This window comes from Ceratotherium simum, chromosome 25 (genome assembly GCF_057802395.1).
Source record: "Ceratotherium simum simum isolate JZ-2026a chromosome 25, ASM5780239v1, whole genome shotgun sequence".
Lineage (NCBI taxonomy): Eukaryota > Metazoa > Chordata > Mammalia > Perissodactyla > Rhinocerotidae > Ceratotherium > Ceratotherium simum.
Genome location: NC_141924.1, coordinates 27927261 through 27948931, shown reverse-complemented (window position 1 = coordinate 27948931; position 21671 = coordinate 27927261). Strand labels below are relative to the sequence as shown.

General features: G+C 45.1%; 1 protein-coding gene across 5 annotated transcripts in view; it reads left to right on the top strand.

Moving 5' to 3' along the window:
• Window positions 1-21671, top strand: part of PLXNC1 (plexin C1) — a 146130-nt gene that overhangs the window by 29120 nt on the left and 95339 nt on the right. For all 5 annotated transcript variants that reach the window (XM_087449102.1, XM_087449100.1, XM_087449099.1 and 2 more), the window contains exons 3-4: window positions 1954-2088; window positions 5494-5594. In XM_087449102.1, the coding sequence (XP_087305228.1) occupies window positions 1954-2088; window positions 5494-5594 (236 nt within the window). The remainder of the gene's footprint in view (window positions 1-1953; window positions 2089-5493; window positions 5595-21671) is intronic.

Here is a 21671-nt window from a genome sequence, read left to right as displayed (position 1 = left end):
CAGGAAGATGTTCCATGTGTCAAACTGATAAGGAGCCTTTGATTAAGTAGCAAATATGTAATTGCCATCAGGATATGTGGGTACAGGCATATTATTGATCAGTTGTTGCATATGTAGACTTTGTCTGCAAAGAATCTCAGGTGCCAGTTTTTCTTTTCAAATCATGTGCCCAATGTAACTGATGTCCACGATGATAGAGATACAAATATAGATGTTACATGTGGGTGTGTTCAAACTGACAAAATGTGGAACACCTTCACTTGTGAAAGTATCGTATTAGACAAAGAGATAGGTACAAAGATGATTAAGACGTAGTCCCTACCCAAAAGGAACTTGCAATTTGGTAATAGATTATTATCTATTGATTTATTGATTATGTGCTAAGCATCTTTCATAATTCTCATTTGATCCTTACAACAACTGTATACAAGGAAGGCGTGATTAGCCCCATTTTAGAGATGAAGAAATTGAGGCCCAGGGAGGTTAAATAAATTACTAGTTCAAAGTAGCACAGCCACTTAAAGGGTAGAGCCAGGATGCAAACCTGAGCCCAAGCTACCATTATATTTCTCCAGGATTATGGTAAGAGTCTCCTGATGAGTTTTCATACCCATATTTTAAACCCTGCCCTCTCGCCATGTCACTCCTGTGCCCAAAGCCCTACAATGGCTTCGTCTCTCGCCCCTAGAATAAGAGGCAAAATCTTCACACTGGTCTTCACAAAGTTATATTATCCACCCTGTTAACTCACTGCCCACTCCTCTCTACCTCGCTCGCTCTGCTCAAGTCGTGCTGGCCTTCTCTCATTTTAGGGCCTTTGCACCAGTGAGTCCCTCTTCTAAGAGTATGCTTCGTCCAGACTCACTCATCATCTCCTTCAAATCTCTAAGTAAATGTCACCTTCTCAATGAGACCTACTCTGAACGTGCGTTCTCCATCTCCTTACCCCACTTTATTTTGACCTATATCACCTTCTAATATATTTTATAATTTACTTATTATAATTGTCTGCCATCACTTCCCTGTGCGCATATGTGCGTGCGTGCGTGCACACACGCAAACACACACACAAGAATGTAAGTTCTCTGAGGGCAGGATTCTTCCTCTCTTATGCTCACCACCGTTACCTTGAACATGGCTGATACATAGTAGACGTTCAGTAGATGTTTATTGACTGAAGATGAGTGAAACTCGTGTGTCCAATTTGAAAGCCACGCTTGCTTAACATTGTATGTATAAACACTTACCTATGTGTTTAGGCCTGTTAAGTTGTCCTTGTTACTTTAAAATGCATGACTATGTAGAATTATATGAGAGAATCAGAGTAGGCCATGCAACTATATGTGAGGCCAACTTCCTTTTAGTTTTTTTTTTATTTTATTTTATTTATTTATTTTTTTCCCCCAAAACCCCAGTAGATAGTTGTATGTCATAGCTGCACATCCTTCTAGTTGCTGTACGTGGGACACGGCCTCAGCATGGCCGGAGAAGCGGTGCGTCGGTGCGTGCCCGGGATCTGAACCCGGGCCGCCAGCAGCGGAGCGCGCGCACTCAACCGCTAAGCCACGGGGCCGGCCCTTCCTTTTAGTTTTAAGATCGCTCTTGGTGTAGTACTAATGAAGTGGTCACTTGTAACTTCTCATAAGGCCAGAAGTGGTGAGGAATTGTGGACAATGAACTTCCACATATGAGGGTACTGCCCCAGCACTGAAGAGTGGCTTTTTGGGGGTGTGTGTGTGACTTTGTCCCCTACAAAGGAAGAAATACTGTGCTTGTTATTACCAGCCTTGTTGAAGACTGAGACGTGAGAGAATAATTAAGGAACATGGTACCTTAGCAAATATACGTAGTGAGTAATAAAGGAGGTGGTTTTAGAACTAAGCTATGAGTTTTGCCACCCTGCTATTAAAGTATTTAATAGAAATCGTATTTCTCTTTTTGAAAAAAAAATAGGTTATTCTTGGTGAGAATCTGACTTCAAATTGTCCAGAGGTTATCTATGAAATTAAAGAAGAAACACCTGTTTTCTACAAACTCGTTCCTCATCCAAAGGAGAATATCTACATCTATCTAACAGCGGGGAAAGAGGTAGGTAGAAATACTAGTTATTGCTTCTGACTTAAGAATAAAAATTGCTTAATTGTTGTCATTATCTAGTGATGAAGCTTTTACTTTGAACTAGTGAGTTTAAACACTGCTGCAGGCTTCAAGAAGACCCTCAGTGGTTCACAGGCATGGAATTAAAAACCCTGCTGTCAGTAAGTAAGCAAGAAATATTACCTATTTAGACAATTTTATTATTGGCTATATTTCCAATGCCAAGTTTTTCAGAGGAGGGTGTGCTTGCAAATGGGTGCATAATCAGCAAGGTAACTGAATTTACACATTTATTATCTGGGCATTGGATGATTAGATGCATTTATGAATATACCCAATGGGACTGGTTTTAGAATTGGGGGTTAATATCAGGCCACAGTCTCATACACATTCATGAACCAGGAAATGTGTGACACTTGCCCTCCCTCTCTTAATTTATCTGGATATTTTAGTTTCTTCCTGCTTCTACTTATTGAAATAAAAAGAATACCTTTTTACATCTTCTTCTTTTTTACAAAGTGCTTTCACCAAGGGAAGGAGGGAGGAAACAAATTTTTATTGAGTCCCTACTGACTATGTACTTGTTAGTTACTATTCTAAGTATGGTCTCTCTAGATGCATAGAGTTGTATATACACACAAACATATAATGAACAATATTAATGAAATATGTTAATGATTTAATGAGGTAAAATTACCCTCATTTTATATATAAAGAATGTAAGACTTGGAAAGGTTAAATAACTTGCTCAAAGATATATAGAGTTTAGGCCTTGTCAGGGCTAGGACTTAAATTCTTCCCTGGTCTTAAACCCCACGATAAATGGGATCAAATCCCAAATTTGGGAAAACTAAACAGGCCATTCTGGCATGGTAGTTTGGACCCATGACCATTTGAACATACAAAGTGCAAAGAAGATAATTGAGACTTACATAATTATATAACAGATGTAACAGATGCCCTCGGCCCACTCCAATTTTCCATTCTTTTCCTCTCAGTCATTCTCAGGAGAATAGCAATGACCTCAATCTACATGTGCTGTTAAAGTCACAGAGTAGATGTGTAAGCACTTTGTAGTTTCTGGAATTCCTAAAAAGGCCATGTTGCCATTTGCATGTTGAAAAGTCAGGTATGTCGAAATGACCGCGTTGAGATGGCCGCTGGATCTCATATACCTTTGTAAACCAGTTCTTTACCATAAAGAATCTTCTTGACCAGCTTGCTTCATCATTCAAACACTTTTTATTATATTTCTTCCCCAGTGTTCCCATATTTGAAAGATTTTTGTCTACTCAACAGACTGTATTATTAAGTAACAATTCCCGTTCTCAGGCTTTATGTATCAAGGGCATCTCAAAACTGTCAGTCAGAGAACTGACTGTGCTACCACACAGAGCTGATAAAATTCCAGCTCAAAGCAAAGACACTTGAAGTCTTGCTTAGTCTGTGCATATTTTTCCATTCAGCTTTTTGAAACATTGCAAATAGCTCATCAATTCTCATTACTACCTTCCCTGGAACCCAAGACTGTAGGCTGGGACCCAAGACTGTAGGCTGGGACCCACTGTGAGAGCCACCTGTAGTTGGCAGGTCCTCACTTTCTGGAGGTAAAGAGTTCTAGTCTCTGGTCATTCAAAGCCTAAAGTCCTGAGGAGAGTTTTTAACTGGGCGTCAAAGCTGATTATTCTTACATTCTTCACTTAGGTTTACTGTTAGAGATCCTGTTAGTAAGACTCTAGTTGAGCCAATATAATCCCTAGACAGGCAAAACCTAAAGAAGGTCCTTTCCTAGACTCTTGGGGAGATGATAACAGCCAAACTAATACTCCCTGTTACTTCCATAGAACGATATACTATGTGGCTATTAAAAATAACCATATGGAGATATATGCATTGCTGTGGAATAGTGACCATAATGTGTTATTAAGTTAGAGAAGCAGATCCATTGTAGTATTTATAGTGTCCTCTCTTTTACATAGAGTTATGTATTTGTGTGCTTAAGTACATTGTATGGTAGTTCTCAGAGAATGTTCTAGAGATTCATATTCAACTAAATGTTCTGAACAAAAGTGGTCCTAGAAGCAGATGTTAGTTACTATACCCCTCCTGGAGTATCATGATGCTCAGCATATTCAAAGGCTCTCAGAAGCCTTGTGCTAAGAAAACCTATTTCACTTTTTCAGGGTAAGGTTTTGTGTTTGTTGGACCGTGGAACCTTTTTCTCACATAATAGCAATAGCCAACATTTACTGAGCATTTAGCATGTGCCAGACAATGTTTGTAATAACCCCATGAAGTCAGCAGCACCATCACCGTTTCACAGATGAGAAAACAAGGTTAGAGAGATTACATGACATTTATGAAAATCCCCCAGAATTAAGAAGATGTTGTGTGAGCTACAAGGAAATATCCACATTCTGGTTAATTCTGGCTCAGGCTGGTGGTCTGCCCACCGCATCTGTCAGCAGCCTTGAGGACTGTGCAGTGGACGAGCTGTTATCTTCCATGAAGTCAACTTAGAATTGAAGGATGCTCCTCAGGATAGCCCCTGTGTGACTCACAAATCCCTTCTAGAACTCTCTGTTTCTCTAACCTTTTTAAGAAGTTACTTAATACTTTCTAGTGGGATTTTGCCTGCAGAAAATGCACCAGGTACCGTTAGGTCCTCCCTGCCTCCCACTGCCCTGCTTCGAGGCTCTGACTGCCTGCCTTGGATGCCTGGGTCTGCCCAGCATGGGGGCCCACTCTGTGGGCTGCTGTTTGCCACAACTGGAAGAGGCAGCTCTAGGGGCAGAGAATGATTTGAAAACTCCTCTCATTTCTTTCATTTTCACTCCAGTGGAGGGGATGTGAGCAAGTGAGCCAGGAGCTGAGGTGATGGAGCTCCCCCTGAGAGGGATGTGGGAGGGGTCTCCTCATCTCCACATCCAGTGCCAACATCTCTCTGACACTCCTGGGTCAGCACCTTTTGCTATCTCCAGATACTCATTTCCAAAGTGCCACTGACCACACATTGACTGTCTATATGAAAACCAAGTGACCTGATTTCATGATCCCTTTGGAAATCATTATTAGCAGATCAGAAACCTGACTGCGTTTCAGACTTCCCTGAGAGAGCACTTAAAAATACGGATTCCTAGGCCCCACCCCAGACCTGCTCAGCTAGAGTCTCAGGGGCAGAGGGTCTGGGAATCTCCACTTTCAAAAGCTCCCAGGGGATTCTGATAAACTGCTTCATACCCTAGAACCTGAGAACTGCTGCCCCGTGTCATTATGGAGACATTCCGAGTTTGAGTTGATAAATGTGCTGTTTGTGGCCCTTCATCAGATAACATGTTGTAGCTTTTCTGGTGTTGCTTATAATTCTGTCTAAACTGCTGTCATCTTTATTTTTAGGTGAGGAGAATTCGTGTTGCAAACTGCAGTAAACGTAAATCCTGTTGGGAGTGTTTAACGGCGACAGACCCTCACTGCGGTTGGTGCCATTCGCTACAAAGGTATTTCCTGAATTCTTTCTCACCAACTCTCGTTTTCACAAAAGTGTCGTGTGGCAGAACACTTGTTGCCCTACTTTGAGGATCTGTTCCAATGACCTGGGGGAACCGATCTCTTCACTGACTAAAATATCGTTGTGTAATCCTAATTAATTCTCAGAGATGTTCCCAGCTGAGTCGGTGCTACTAAATCATTTGACCCGGACCACTGAGGGTTCCCCAGCCTGGGACTGGGAGGGGGCGGATGTGCATCATAAAGGAGGAGAGGCTAGAGCTGTCAATTTTGTTTTTATTTTCTACTGAGTTCTCCAAGACTTGAGAGAGGGAAAAGCTTTGCCCTCAGAGGAGATAAAAGAATAGGGATGTTTGAAACATTTCGAATGAATCCTCCTAATGTCACATCTGCCTGTGGCTCAGTGGAAGCCTTATTATTGATGATGTTGTCTCCTAATGCGCCGTACAGCTGTGGGCCTGATGTACAATCGCAGTGTCCGGGCAGAATCTGCCCAGCCTGGTCTTGAATTACGATGTTCACCACCCATCTAGGCTCAGGGGTGACTTGTAGCAGCTTTCTCGCCATGGCAGCTCCTAGCGTCGCTGGGACCGGCCTGGTTGGATTCACTGTTGCCATGGCAACCCAGTACTCGGGCTCTCGCTATAGAAGCGAGGAGGAGAGAGCCTGAGCTAGCTGCAGCTGAGGCAGGAAAAAAAAAAAACCATAACACTGTCTGTCAGTTTGGTTGGTGCTTTCAGTGTTTAAAGGTGAAAAAGGATAAGAAAGAGTAGAACAGGTGCAGAGAAGCTGAAGGCTGAATGAGGGGCAGTGTGGGATAGAAAAAAGGACTGGGAAGAGAATTGGGAAGCTTACAGGGGAGGAAGCCAAGAGAAATGAAGAGAGAGGGGGGAAATACAATACATATAAGCAAGAGGTTCAGGAAACAAACTAACGATGTGGGGCTGGAATTAATTAAGAGTTCACGGAAGAAGTCAAAAGCTGAGTGGCAGCAAGACGCGTCATTGCCCTTGCCTTTTGCTGCACTTCCTTACCGGGCTGTTTCCGTCAGAATCACTGGCAGACAAAAGAAGCAGGGCTGGGAAAATTCTCATGAATAATTGTAATTGGGTAGGAACGTTTTCTTCTTGTCGCTTGCCCAAGATGAGAGTTTAAGAAATTAACTGATCATGAACAGCATTTCATCATCGCACACCCACTAAGCAGTTTTGTCATAATCTTTCTTATCCATTCCATTTCTGTGGGTTCCCTGTCTATATTTGTAGAGCTATGCGCAGGAGTTAATTCAGTGACAGTGGTGGCGATGGTGGTGGTGATGGTGGTGATTAAATAACTACGCGTGGCTACTATGTTGGCAAACATACGTCTGGAGTTTGTGGGAGATGTCCAGGCTGGTGATAGGAATTTGGGAGTTAGTAGTGTTTAGATGGTACATGAAGAAGCCGTAAGACCAGATGAGGGAGGGAGTGTAGATTGAGGAGGGAAGTAGTTGGAGAACTGAGCACTGAGGTCGTACAATGCTCAGGGCTCAGGAAGATGAAGAGGAGAAAAATGGGGAGGGAACAGTCAGAAAGGAAAGAGGGCAAACTAAAGAAGAAGGTTTCCTGGAAGCGCAGGGAGAAAGGAGGAGGGAGCATCCCCTGGGCCCGGTCACCCTGAGAGGTCAGGCGAGAGAAGAAGAGAATTGACCCCCTGGACTTAGCAGGTGATGATTGGTGCTGGGGACAGGGGCAGTTGTGGGAAGTCGTGCTGAAGGTGCAAGAGAGCATAAGAAGAGGACAGAGCAGAGGCAGCTCTCTAGAGCAACTGTGCTGAGAAAGACAGCAGGAAAGTGGAGCAGATGTTGGATAAGAAAGTGGAGTCCAGTGAGTTTTGTTGTTTTGAAGATGCGTGAAATAACAGTGCGTTTGTGTGCTGTTGGGATAGTTCCAGTAGAAGGGAGAAAGTGACGATGCGCGAGAGAGAAGAGAGAGTTGTGGACTGTTGTCTTTCAGCAGATGAAAGAAAATAGGCTCTAGTGCGCCAGTGGGGAGGCCAGCCTCAGACAGGAGCGTGGGACAGTTCATCCTTGGTCCTGGGAGGGAAGGGGATGACCATGGGCCCAGGAGCAGGTAGGTAGGGGAAACATGAGCAGTGTCTTTTCATATTGCTTATGTCATCTTCAGGGACTTAAGACTGGTGAGAGCGAGGTGCGGGAAGAAGCCAGGAGGTTTGAAGGGAGAAGAGAGAGAAGGTGTGAAATAGAGTGGGAGAGAGAAGGGAGATGGGGAATAGAGAGTGATTGCTAGGCAATATTCAGGCCCATCTGAGGTCGGTGGTCTTGCTTTTGAAGTGAGAGCCGTAAGCCCAGTTTTGCTTTTGCAAGTCATGTTCAGCTCTGTTGGTGTAGTCGTAGAGGAGGGGAGAGTTAGATTTAGCCAGAGTTGGGGTTTTGCCAGGAGATACATCAAGAGGGGAGAGAGGGGCCAGGGAGCCCTGCAGATGCATGCAAAGGATGGATGATGATATTGATATGGATATTGATACCTATTATAGTGGACCCTGGGCTCTAAGCCAGAAGTCAGCTCTGCGGAGGGGAGTGAGGGCACATGGGGACTGAGGGATGTGAAAAGGTGCCAGGATCTGTGCATTGGAGGTTGTTTTGGGGTTAAAGACTTGTTGGAGCTGGGGAACTGGAACAGGGGTCATGTTTGGGCTGTGGGGAGCTTGAAATTAAGGTCGTGGAGGCGGTGGAGTTATTGGTCATGACAAGGTCTAAGGTATGACTGTGTAGCTGAAGTAGGATGGAGGACAAGATTATTGGCACGGGGGAGGGGTCAAGGAACTGAGGTGTCAAAGTGTTAGAAGGATTAGTCATCTCTGTGGAAATTGCTGTCACCAAGAACAACGATGGAAACAATGTTGGAGAGAGTGAGCAGTGAAATATTCAAGAAAAGTAGGGAATTGGCTGTGGGTGGGGTGGTCGGTAGATGGTCACAACAAGGAGGCATCTGGGGTGGTGTGGGCTCATGGCGTGAGCTTCAAAGCTCAGGGGCGGGGCAGGCTTGGACAGAAGGGAAGAAGAATCATCTAGAAGAGGCAGCAAGACACAAGCAGGACACCTTGATGAGGGTGAGGAAGCAGCCAGCCCTTGAGAAGGCTGCGGGGAAGCGGTGTCCTCAGGGGAGAGCCTGGTTCAGTAAGAGCAAGAAGCAACAATCCAAGAAGAAGTTGAGGACATCGGGGCTTTTAGTGATGGTGGGTTGTGGGTCCCAGCCTTCTGTAAGCCTGCTCACTGCTCCCCCTGCTTCTGCTCTTGCTGCCTCACCCCTGCCTCAGTATTTTCCAAGAAGAGTGGTCCTTTTAAAATGTAAACCAGATCATGTCATTCCCCAGCTTAATAACCTCCGCTGGCTTCTGTGTTAGAATTCAGTCTGACTCTCTTACTTCCAGGTCCTGCGTACAAGGCTTTCCATAATCTGGTCCTTTGATGCTTCTTGGACCTCTCATGCGACCCTCTCCTTGGTTTACTCCACCCAGCCACACCGGCTTTCTTTCCGACTTAGGAATGTGCCAGCCTTGTTCCTGCCTCAGGGACTTTGCACTTGCTGTTTCCTCAGTTTAGAACATTCTTCCCCACATCTTTCCACGGCTGGCTCTGCCTTGATTGTCAAGTCCTAGCGCATACATCTCCACCTGATTACCCAGCCTCACTTGTGATGACATCACTCTTATATTTTCTTCATGGCCCCATCACTGTCTGAAATGATCTTTTTTCTCCACCTCTCCCTTTATTGAAATGTAAGTTGCATAGGGACCTTGTCTTGTTCATTACTGTATCCCCAGACTCTAGAATGGTGTCTGGCACGTAGTAGGAGCTCAAGTAAATTGAGTGATTGGGAAACTCGGCCAATGGCAGGTTGTGACTTGTGCGTTAAGTATTATAAAACATTCTGGATTTGTGGACTGATGGCCCTTCCCAGCTATGTCACATCACTTGGTTTCAAAGTGGCTTGGTTCTGGCCTAAGATGAAATAAAACTAAGCCTCAGATCTGTGACTCATGTTAAGCTCCCAGTACCATTCAAAATTAGGAATTCTAAAGGGGGATGTTTTCTTATAACTGTAGAGCATCCCACTGTGTTTATTTTAAATGTCACAGATTTATTTAGAAAAATAATTTATTTTCTCTGTTGAAAAGGTTGAGCTTTCTTGCATACGTGTGTAGAAAGTGGATTTGTTGGGGCGGGGCAGTGGGGACAAGAAAACCATCTTAACTTCCTTTTGATCGGGTGTTAAGAATAGGCATCCAGTATAAGGAGATAAAAAGCAATTAGATAAACAATGAGCTCTAAAAAGTCTAGTATTTTATTGTTGGAACCTCAAATGCAACCTGTGCTGAATTTGTCTGTGTGGGTGGAAAATGAATTTTTGCAGGCTGAATATCTTGGGTTTGGAAGCAGTTTCTCAGTTCCTCCCATATTGCAAAGCATAGCACATGTGTTCAGTTATGGATTTCCACAAAACTGGCAATCCTGCACCCATGAACGCATGAGGTTCCAAAAGTTCATTTGCAAGTTTCTTTGGCACTCAGAATGCATTTTCCCATAGAAACAATGTCATAAATTAGGGACTGATTCCCAAGTCAGCCCACAAAAATCGATTTATTTAATTTCAACAAATATTTATTGAATATCTACCAAGAACCCCGTGTGGGAAGTGAGATGACTAGATGATATTGAAAGAAATCAGATGCTGCTCTTGGCCTTTGGGAATTCATGTCGTAGCTAGGGAGGCAGACATGTCAGTGGCCAATGTTTGTTCATTTGGTCATACATCCAATCAACAAATATTTATTGAGCACCTACAACGTTCTAAGCCCTATGCTAGGTGCTCAGGTTTCAGTTGTTTCTTGCCCACATGGAGCTTGCAGTCTAGTGAGGGATATAGACAAGTGTGTTAATCAGGTTTCTGCTCCAGTAGTACTGCATTCACATGCAAATTCTTAGTGCCTTACAAGAACAAACACTTGTTTTTCTCGCTGATGGGTCAGCTCCAGCAGGGGGTGTAGAGGGGGCTCTTCAAGCTACAGGTGGAGAGTGGGATTCAGCTCTGCTTCACATGTCTCTCATCCTGCACATACTCTTCTCAAGGCAGAGAAGAGAGCAGAAGCACAAGAGCCCAAGGTAAACCATGTGGCACCTTCCAAGTCCCTCCTCACTTCGTGTTTGCTGATATCCCATTGGCAATCAAGCCACATAGCCGAGCCCCACATCAGTGGGGTGGGGAGATATCCTCTGCCTACTCTAGTGGGAGACACTGCAAGGGGACGTGGCAAAGGGTACGGATGTGTTATTCTAGTACAGGAGAGATTGAAGAATTGGGAATAATACTCCAGTCTACCTTAATAAGTTAAGGAGCTACCAGTCTACCAATAAGTAAGTAGAGTGTAATAAGGGTTAGCACAGAGGAAGTGGAGGATTCCAGGGGGACCCATGAAAACATCTAACCCAAACCTAAAAGGTCAGGGAGGGCTTCCTGGAGGAAGGGATGTCTGAGCTGAAGCTGAAGTGTGAGCAGATATCAGCCAGGTAGAGAAGAGGCAGGGGAAGCTGGCTGAGGGAACAGGCTGTGCCGAGGCTGGGAGCTGTAGGAGGGCCTGGCCTGATGCTCAGTATGGATGGACATCCAGTCTAGCAGAGGAGTGTTGGGAAGTGAGGGTGGCGTGGTAGGCAGGGGCAGATGAGGATGGGTCTTATAAGCCGTGTTAAAGAATTTGGATTTTGTCGCAAGGACTTTGGGGAGCCATTGCCGGGCTTCAGTTAGAAGACAGACTAGATCAGAGATATGTTTTAGAAGAAGTGTTCTGTGCAAGATAGACTAGAGGGGACACTGCTGGAAGCTGGCAGATCATTTAGAAGGTGATTGTAAACCAGCAAGTGACTGGGGACTGAATTAGAGAGATGATAGTGGCAATGGAAAGAAGTGGGTGGATTTAAGAGCTGTTTGGAAGAGAGAATTGACAGGACTTAGTGATTAATTGCGTTCCCCCTTGAGTCTGACACACTAAAAATAGGGCCATAAAATGAAAAGTAAAATATCAAGGTGGCCTCTGTTTTTCTGGAAGATGTATTCTTTCTCCCTTGATCTAAGTCCTCACAAAGAAAATAAAGAAATGATACCCAAACATACACTGGATTCCTAGTGTGTCCCAGGCCCTGGACTAGGCACTAGGTTGGAGCCCAGAGGATGGGGACCTAAGTCAGATGGGGAGGGACATCTGAGAGATGCCAGCTGAGTCTCAGAGGGTGCAGCGGGGTGAGTTATCACTCTTGTCCCAGCAACACAGGGACTTTGGTGTTGAGATTACAGGGCAAGGAGTGTGGGTGTCTGGGTCTGGTGGCCAGAGGTGTCATTTACTGAGCCGGAATGTAGAGGGAGTGGCCCGTTTGGGTAACCTCCACACCAACAGCAGGAGCAGAACAGCAGAAGAGGAAAAGTGCGGGTCCTGGAGTCAGCTTATTAGGGATCCAATCTGGGCTTCTGTGTGACCTGCAAGTCTCCTATCTTCTCTGTGCCAAATCCCCTCTTCTATAAAGCAGGGGTTGGTAATAGTACCTACCTTATATGGTTGCTGAGAGAATTAAACCAGATCATGAGCATAAAGTCCTAGGCACAGTGCCTGTTCATAGTAAGTTCTCAAGTAATGCAGCTATTACGATGGTGGGAGCCCAGAGGGAGGAACCATTAGTTGTAACCAGGGTTGGGAAAGGCTTCGGAGAGGAGGTGGCATTGAAATTAGGCCTTGAAGCCTGAGTAGACTTTCACCGAGGGAAGGAGGGGATGGGAGGCATTTCAGGCAGAAGAACCAGCACAACGAGAGGTCTTTTGAGGGAGGGGCAGAGTGAATTATCGCACCCTAGCACTGGCTCTAGAAGGAAGGAAGAGCCTGGGGTGCTGGCGGGGACCAGGATGGGAAGGGCTCTGAGTTTGGACTTTATTAGTTAGTGCTGGGAACTTATTAAAGGGTTTTCAGGAGAAGACTGACATGATCATATTTGTGTTTAAAAAGATGATCCTGATGGCAGTGGAGAAGATGAAATGCATTAGCCTAAACATCAGCTGTACCCCACTCCCACTCTACCCTTTCCAGGGTCGCTGTCTTTTGGTATATTTTGTGAAGAGTGAGTTTGTCTCACATCTCTTCCTGAGTCATCTACTTGGCAGCTGTTTCTCCAAATTTCATGTACCTCCTGCCTCTCCCAACACCACCACGGGGCTCCCCTTGCTTTGGTCTCAGTCATGTGATGGAACCAGGGCTGGGTCCTCTTCAGAAAACGGGCCACGCAGGAAAGGCCACACTCGTCTTTATTGTCCAACCCTGTAGTGCCCCACCCTGCGCAGGGTGTGTACAGGCTGGGAACAAAGCCCCTGGCATGCTGATTATAAAGTTTCTACAGATCAAGCTCTCCTCACCGATTTGTAGAAACTGAACATTTGCCTATATTCTTCTAGATGGCTCTTCCGTGGTGACAGTTGGAAGAATTTCAGGTAGCCCCTGGGAGCAGTTTTAGGTCTTTAGCTGCTGGTAGGCTATTCTTCACACGAGACTGTGAACGAGATCTTTTCTCAACTTGGCCTGACAACAGGGCTCTGTGACAACAGGCCCTATCAGACTTTCTGAAAGGATTGGGGGTAACAGAAGGGGACTTTGAACACAGAAGAGAAAAACTAACATTTGAATGCTAAACATATTTGTCCCCAGTTGTCAGAGGAACAAACAAGAAGAGTTAAATGATTTGCTTGTGGACACATCCGGTTCCTTGTGTTGCTCTCCTGTCTTGAGGTCTGCCTTCCCTCTGTCCTCCAGAGACATTCCTTCCCCAAGCCTCCCCAGGGCCAATTGTTAACCCTAAGGGCTGTGGGCTGTTGTTGCCCTAAAACTTGACCAAGACAACCCATGGCGCATGGCAACACTAGCCACATTCTTCTAAAGCCTGAATTACTCTGGTCCAGTCTGCTGTCATGAGAGGTGGACAATATGCGGCAGAGAAGGCCACTGAGGGCTTTTCAGTAGAGGAGTCCATCGGGATGTGCCCACTTACCCTTCAAAATGCAGTTTCAGTGCCCCTTCCCCAGAAGGCCTGTCTTGAGCCCAGGCCCAGACAGGAGACAGGGTCTGCACGGATGGAGAAGAATATGCTCATCATATACCAGATGCTGTGCCCTGCGTATTCCATGCCATGTTCCATTCAGTCCTCTTGGAACCCTGTGAAGTAAGTGTGGGTTCAGTACCCACTTAGAGATGAGGAAACGGCCCTAGGTTGTATATTCATTTTCTACTGTTGCTGTAACAAATTACCGCAATCTTGGTGGCCTAAAACAACATAAATTTATTATCTTACAGTTCTGGAGGTCAGAAATCGGCAGTGCATTTCACTGGGCTGAAATCAAGGTGTTCAAAGGGCTGTGTTCCTTCTGGAGGCTGTAGGGAGAATGCATTTCCTTGACTCTTCTAGTTTTTGGAGGCAGCCTGCATTCCTTGGTTCATGGTCCCTTCTTGCATCTTCTAAGCCAGCATTATAGCATCTTCAAATCTCTCTGGCTCTGAACTCTGTTTCCGTCATCACATCTCCTTCTCTGACTCTGACCCTCCTGCCTCCTCTTATAGGGACCCTTGTGATTACTTTGGGCCCTCAGAGATAATCCAAGATAATCTCCCCATCTTGAGATCCTTAATCACATCTGCAAAGTCCCTTTTGCCATGTAAGGTAACATATTCACAGGTCCCAGAGATTAAGACCTGGATATCTTTGGGGGCCATTATTCTGCCTGCCACTGGTTACCCAAGTAGTGGAACCAGAATTCAAATGTAAGCTTAGCTATAAATTCCAAGCCAGTGCCTTTACCTACCACTATAGTGAAAGGGAAGAGAAACAAGGAAGAGACATCCCTCATGGCAGTGAGAGGATAGGGGAGAGCCTGGTCCAGATGGACCCTTCATGGATGACTGATTTTGGGTAAGAAAGACAGTGGGACTCAGAGCCAACCAAGTTATGGAAACCCTTCCACCTTGAAAGTTTAAGCATCCATTTAACAGGTATTCGTTGAGCACCTAGAATGTGTCAGACACTGTTCTAAGCACTAGGATTCTCCAGCATTGAACAACACAGCCCAAATAAGGTCACATTCTGAGGTTCTGGGTGGACATGAATTTTGAGGGAACATTTCAACCCACTACCTGAGGGAAGATGGACAGTGTAAAATAAGGAAATAGAGAGTGTATCAGGTGGTGATCAATGTTATGAAGGAAAAGAAAGCAGAGGAGAGGGCTAGGGAGTGCTGGCTGGAGGCAGTGGAGGTGACAGTTTTAACCAGAGAGGTCCTGGAAGGCCTCAGTGAGAAGGGGACATCTGAGCCAAGAGCGAAGGAGCGCATTCAGCTTTGAGGACGTCCCCCTTCATAGGTTATGGCTGCATCTAGCTGAGTGGCCAGGAAGACACTTCGAGACAGGAGACTGTTCTAATCCTGCATTTGTTTCTCCTGTCCCCTAATCTGGGATGTATCCTTGTGCTTGCAGTCTGTGCAGTGACACACCTTGATGGTCCAGTGCGGCTCTAATGACAGTGATGATGATGATAACAGGATTTGGGGGTGCCCTTCCTTCTAGTGTAAGGACCCCATTGTGCCAACTAATTGTGTAGAAGCAAGTAGGACAACTGTCTGTGGGGTGGAGGCAGTGGGGAGCAAAGGGGAATATGTTATTTGGGCCTCAGGGCATTACTGAATTACCCTGGCAGAGGCCTAGCCTGCACATCTGAGTTACCAAAGATGCTGGAAGGGCTTTGGGGCCTTCTAATACTGGAGAGGGGTCTTGGGTGAACCCGAGTCCCCTGGGTTCTTCATCATCTTTATCAACTGTTAGGAGCTGTGAATAAATCCTACTTATTTCAAAGCAGAACGTCGAGAGGGGATAAACCTATGAAGAGGCACAGCTCCTGGCGCCCCAGCTGTGACTGTGGTTGACACAGGAGAATGCTCGCCTTACCCAAAAGCCGATGTTGCTCGGTAGAGCCAGCAACTGAGGTCCTCAAACCTCAGCGTCCGACCTACGTATCCACACCATCTCTTTAATTGATGCTCTCTGAATTTGAACAAGTACCATTAGGAACACCCCTTTTGCCTAAATATGTTTTAATGGAATAGATTGTTTTTTGAAATGACCTTATCTTAGGGAGCAGGCACTTTCTGATGTATTGATTGGCTTTTAAACATTCCTCAAATGTTTTCACTCGTCGTTGTGACCTAGTATTTGTCCTGTTCCCAGCAACTCCACCACGTTCCAGCAACTCCACCACATTCAAACATGATGTTCCGATCTTCATTGGAAGCCTTCCTGTCAGTTTTTTGTGGTTTTGCTTTTGAAACGTTCTGTAACATTTGGGCGCATGTATTCTGCTATATTAGGAGTGGACCGTTTCTGATACGCCAAGCATGGAATTCAATATTGCTCTCAGGAAGATGGGGTTGTTATCATTGCCGCCTGTTTAGTGGTAGGGAAACTGAGGCCTGGAGAGGCTAAGAAAGGTGCCCCCAGTGACACAGAAAATGTGTGGGAGAGCAACTTTGAACCAGATCTTCCTGACTCAAGAGGCATCATTCTCCCACTTTTCTTTCCATGCTCCCTATTCAAGACAATGTCTGTCTTTAAATTCTTCAGTTCATGGTTTGCATTTGGAAATAAAAATGCCAACTTTTAGTACAGTCATCACCCACAAAAGAACCACATGGAGGGAAGGCCACAAATCCCTTTTGTGTGAGCGTTTCAGTCTGCAGATGTGTTTTATATGTTAAATAGCTCCAAGTTTCAAGACAAAGCCTGGTTTTCCCCCACGCCAGTTAACAGGCCAACCAGTGACAAAAATCAATGAAACAACTGACGCTGGTATCATGGAGACATAGTCAAGAATTTAGTCACTTGAAAGTTTAATTCTTAATCCAATTCAGCTAACACTTGTTGAATACCAGCCGTGGGCCAGGCTCTGTACTAGGCCCTGGGCAAAACAAAGATGAATGAGGGTCTGTGGAGAAGCTCACAGGTTAGTGAGAGATGCAGACACCAAAGAAATAATTTCAATACACTGTGCACAGCACTCTCATAGCTGATGCTCAAGGCATGGGGAGACCCTAAAGAGCACTTTAGTCTTGGGAGGATGGAGGGTTGTGATTAAAAATCTTCCAAGAAGCCTTGAACTCTGTCTGCCTCCTTACGGAGACAAGGCATGCTGGTTGTTGACCTGGTGTGTGAGCAGTGCGAATGGGCAGTCTGGTTAAGTTTATTGCCCAAATCCTGGTCTCATCACTACCATTTTGTGTTTGTTTGGCTTATGTCATCCAAATTTTTGCCTACATTCTGTTTCACTTGCCCATGTAGTAAATATAATAACAACTACTAATAATTACTGAGGCATTTTGTAAGCCTCAGTTAAATAGATATATGTATTTATAACAGCTCTGTCATGTACATTTTTGTAGCTGTATGTTTTTGTAACAACTCCGTGAGGTAGAAACTATTATTATCTGCGTTTCTGCAGGTGGAAAGCATGAGACACTGAGAGGGCACATGACTTGCCCAAGGGCACCAGCTTGTAATTGGCAGAGCCACTCTTCCCTTCCTTCACTAAGTTCTAGCCAGTCTGGTCTTTAATCAGTTCCTTGCAGAAACCAAGCTTTAAGTGAACTCAGGGTCTGGGCATATGCTGTTCCTTCTGCCTGGAATGTTGTTCCTACTATTCCTGATGTGGCTAGACATTTTCACCCTTGAACTCTGAGCTAAAACGCCATCTTTCTTGACCAATCTATCTAAAGTAGTTCCTCTCCACTGTATTTTTAGTTTCTGCAGAAGACTTACCTCAATTCAAAATTATTTTAGGTTATTGTCTATTTATTTGGTTTTTGTCCATGTGTCTCGTTGGAATGTAAGCTCATTAAGAGGGGGACCTTAACTGGCTTATACATTGATGTATCCCTTGTGCCTAGTCTGGTGTCTGGTAAGCACTCAGTAAATATTTGTAGGATGAATGCCAGGTATGGTACTAGGCCCTGGAGGGGCCAAGGTGAATAAGGCAGGGCTTTATTGGGAGACTTACAGTCTAGATGGAGAGACAGGCCATCAGCAATAATGCAATGTGCTGTATACGCCAGGAGCATGTGTGAGGCACCATGGGGACACAGAGGAGGGAGCAACTGCTTTGCCTTGAGGCTGGGCAGACATCATGGAGGAGGTGACACTGAACTAGCCTTGAACAAGGAACACAATTTCACCAAGTATTATAGGCCCTAGGACATTCTGGCAGTGGGAACAGCACATACCAGGTAGAGCCAGGCATGTTGGTACTGGGTGTGTTTATCAAATAATTGCGGTCTGCCAGGTGCTATGTGCTAGATATTAGGGATCTGTGTTGTGTGTGTGTGTGTGTGTGTGTGTGTGTGTGAGGAAGATCAGCCCTGAGCTAATGTCCGTTGCCAATCCTCCTCTTTTTGCTGAGGAAGACTGGCCCTAGGCTAATATGCGTGCCCATCTTCCTCTACTTTATATGGGACGCTGCCACGGCATGGCTTGATAAGTGGTGTATCCGTCCGCGCCCGGAATCTGAGCCTGTGAACCCCGGGCCACTGAAGTGGAGCCAGCGAACTTAATCGCTTTGCCACTGGGCCGGCCCCAGGGATCTGTTTTTAGGAGCTTGCAGGCTAGATGTAGAGACAGACTCATCAGCCCATAATTACCTGGGGGTGAGTTTGGAGAGGAAAGCAGGGGCTAGATCATAGTGTTGGGTAAAGAGATGAGCGTGGATACATGTTCTAGGCTCCAGGTCATGAAAGGCACATATAGGTAGAGGAGTTTGGCGTAGGCAAGAGGGGGCCATTGAAGATTGCTGAGCAGGAAGTGATACATCAGCTCTGCGCTTGAGAAGACCCTCAGTGTTGGGGTTTTTGATGGGAGGCACTGAGGTGGGGAGGAGGGAGACCAGTTGGGAGGCTGCTGTAGGAGCCCAGGTGAGAGGTGATGGGCGAAGTTGGAAGGCAGAAGATAGCTTAGAGCGATGAATTACTAGGTCGTGATCAGTTGAGTATGAGAGTTGAGGGAAAAAAACCAAAAAAGGCCCAAAGTTTTCTAACTTGATCTGCCATTTGGATTACTGCTCACTAACCAAGATCAGGCAGTGTTTCCCAATGTGTGTGACTAGAACTTCTATTTCCTCAACAAAAAAGTTGGGAGATGGTGCATCATTCATTCCTCTCTTGGAAAGTTACAGAAGACACCAGCATATTCAAGGCCCTTAGAAGTCCTGTGGCAGGGCCGGCCCCATGGCTTAGGGGTTAAGTGCTCGTGCTCCGCTGCTGGCGGCCCGGGTTCGGATCCCGGGCGCACACCGACCGTACCACTTCTCCGGCCATGCTGAGGCTGCGTCCCACATACAGCAACTGGAAGGATGTGCAACTATGACATACAACTATCTACTGGGGCTTTGGGGGAAAAAATAAATAAATAAAATTAAAAACAAAACAAAAAAAAGTCCTGTGGCAGAGAAACTCGTTTAATTTCATTTAGTGTTTCCCAAACTTCTTAGCAATGGAACCCGATTTTAACACGAATGGCCGAAACAACCCAAAGAATGCACTTTGAGAAATGCTGAGAAATGGAATAAAATCTATATTTTCCTATATGGCACATGTTCTGGGAGGACCTCTTTACTTTTATCTTAGCATTTATGATGTCACTATCCTGGAGGCCTTTAAAAATGTTGAGGAACTTGGCACAGTACTAAGAGTATGGACACCAGTGCCAGACTGCTAAGATTCACACCGTGCTGTTTAACCTCTCTGCTCCTCAGTCTCCTCATCTCTGAAATGGAGCTGATAACAATAATACCTACTTCCTGAAGTTGTGAGGATCAGTGAGTTAATTCCAGGAAGCCCTAGGAAGAGTGCCTGGCCTGTGGGAAGGGCTCACTAAGTGTTAGCAGTTGTGAGAGGCAACACAGGGTGGGAGATGGAAGCTACACTGCCTGGTGTTGTATCTCAGCCATCCATTTACTAACTCGGTGACCCTGGGAAGGCAATATGGAGCCCTCTGTGCCTCAATTTCCCCCATCTGTAAAGCAGGGACAGTTATTGTACCTACTTCATAGATTTGTTTTAAGGAATAAATGAATCAAATCATGTGAAAGAATGTTGCCTGGCATATTAGATGTTTTCATTTAAAAAAAAAAATCTAAATTGTCTCTGTTGTTAGATAATTTTATCATGTAGGTTGACTTGCAGCTCCAGTGATGAAGATTCAATTTTTCAGCTTCCCAGCTGGTTATTTTGGTCTTATATTTTGGCATTCTCCTTTCCTGACTCTGGAGGCCTTGAGTTTGGAGTTTAGTTTGTCACAGTGACTTCTTATTATTTTCTTCTATTCAGTCGGGTTTGGTTTCTTTATCTCACGGACTGACAACGTTAATGAAAGTTCCTTGATTCTGGGGACCACCTGGCCCCCCTCTGGGCTCTGTGCCTTTCGTAAAAATGCAGATATCTGTTTCGAATCACTTAGCAGAAGACCTTGGGCTGCTCTTGTAGCAAAACCTTCCCCCAGCGTGGACACAGTCTCCTGTACCCTGAGAGGCCGGGTTGTTTCTTTGTTAAAAGTTTTCTGATATTATATCGGTGTAGAATCTTTGGAAAGGTCACCCCAACCCCCACATTCAAGCCAATTACCTGATACTTAGTTATCAGTTTCCTTCGGAGACTGTCTGCTCTTGGTGAACAATTAGATTAGAGGATGCTGATGAAATTCAAGTGGCAGGAAGTAGAAGTTACATTTCTGAGTTCAGAGTTTCTATTTCAAGGTTGAGTAAGCGGTAAATTTTTACTGAGAGATTGCAGCCTAATAGAGTCAGATTGTCAAGGTCCCCCAGCCCAGCCCATGGGCATTTCAGCCGCCTAGAAACTTCAGCTCCTTTTCAGGGGTGGGTCTCCCTGTGTTTTATGTTGGCATGAAAACAATTAATAATTTAAGCCATATCCATTTTAAAAAATAGAAATACCATATAAATATAATACTGTAATAATAAATTTAAAAGTCGATCCAGCTGGGCACTGTTCCCAGACTCCCAGCTGAGCAGAAACACAAATAAGTAAAGAAGAAGAAACACTGCTATATAATGCAAATGGCTGCAATATCATTGTTTGGTGCTCTGCTTTTATTGCAAATATATAGTATTGAAGTTGCATTATGGATAAGTAGGTTTCGTGGGCTAACCTGGAAACCTAATCACTGTTTATAACTTTATTTCTATGGGAGAAAAGTGTATTCCATATTACAAACAGATGGTTGGCAAGCAAATTTTTGGAGCACGATAGATTTGAGGTGGAGGCCTCCTGGAATTTTAACCTCTAGTTGGATGTTTTGTATTCAGAGCTAGTGATGGATGCAAATTAGAGGCCTTTCAGAATCCCCACTCCTCCCAAATCTTTGTTACCGTTTTCATCGTAGAAACTCTGCCTTACCTTCTCTTTTCTCCGTTCCTGAGGTCCCCATCTTGGTCTCCTCGTCCTGACCCAGCCCCACCCTCCAACCACTGTTGATGCCTCAGGAAGCCACAAGGGACTCTGAACGTCTTTATCCGTGGGCACCTTATTAAATGGTAGTTAGGGCTCATAGGAGGCCATGCAGCCCAGTGGCCAAGTGTGTGGCTGTGAAGCCAGACTTCTGCTGCTTGCAGCTGTGTGACCTTGCTGTGTTACTGCACTTCTCTGAGCCTCTGTTTCATCCCTATAGGAGGAGGTTGTTGTGAGGACTGATGGGGGGGACTAACTGTAAACACTCAGACCAGTGCCTGGCGTGGGGCCATGTTGCCTCCATGCAGGTGCGTGATGGGGTGGTTACTTAGGCATATCAGAATTTAGACAGATTTCCTCAAACTCAGGAAGCAAACCTACTGTATGAAATACTTTCTGAATTTCAAACAGCAAACTTAGAAACCCGGGTCAGGAACCTCTCTGTTCATGAATTGGGGCCTGGGTAGGTTTTGAACATACTTT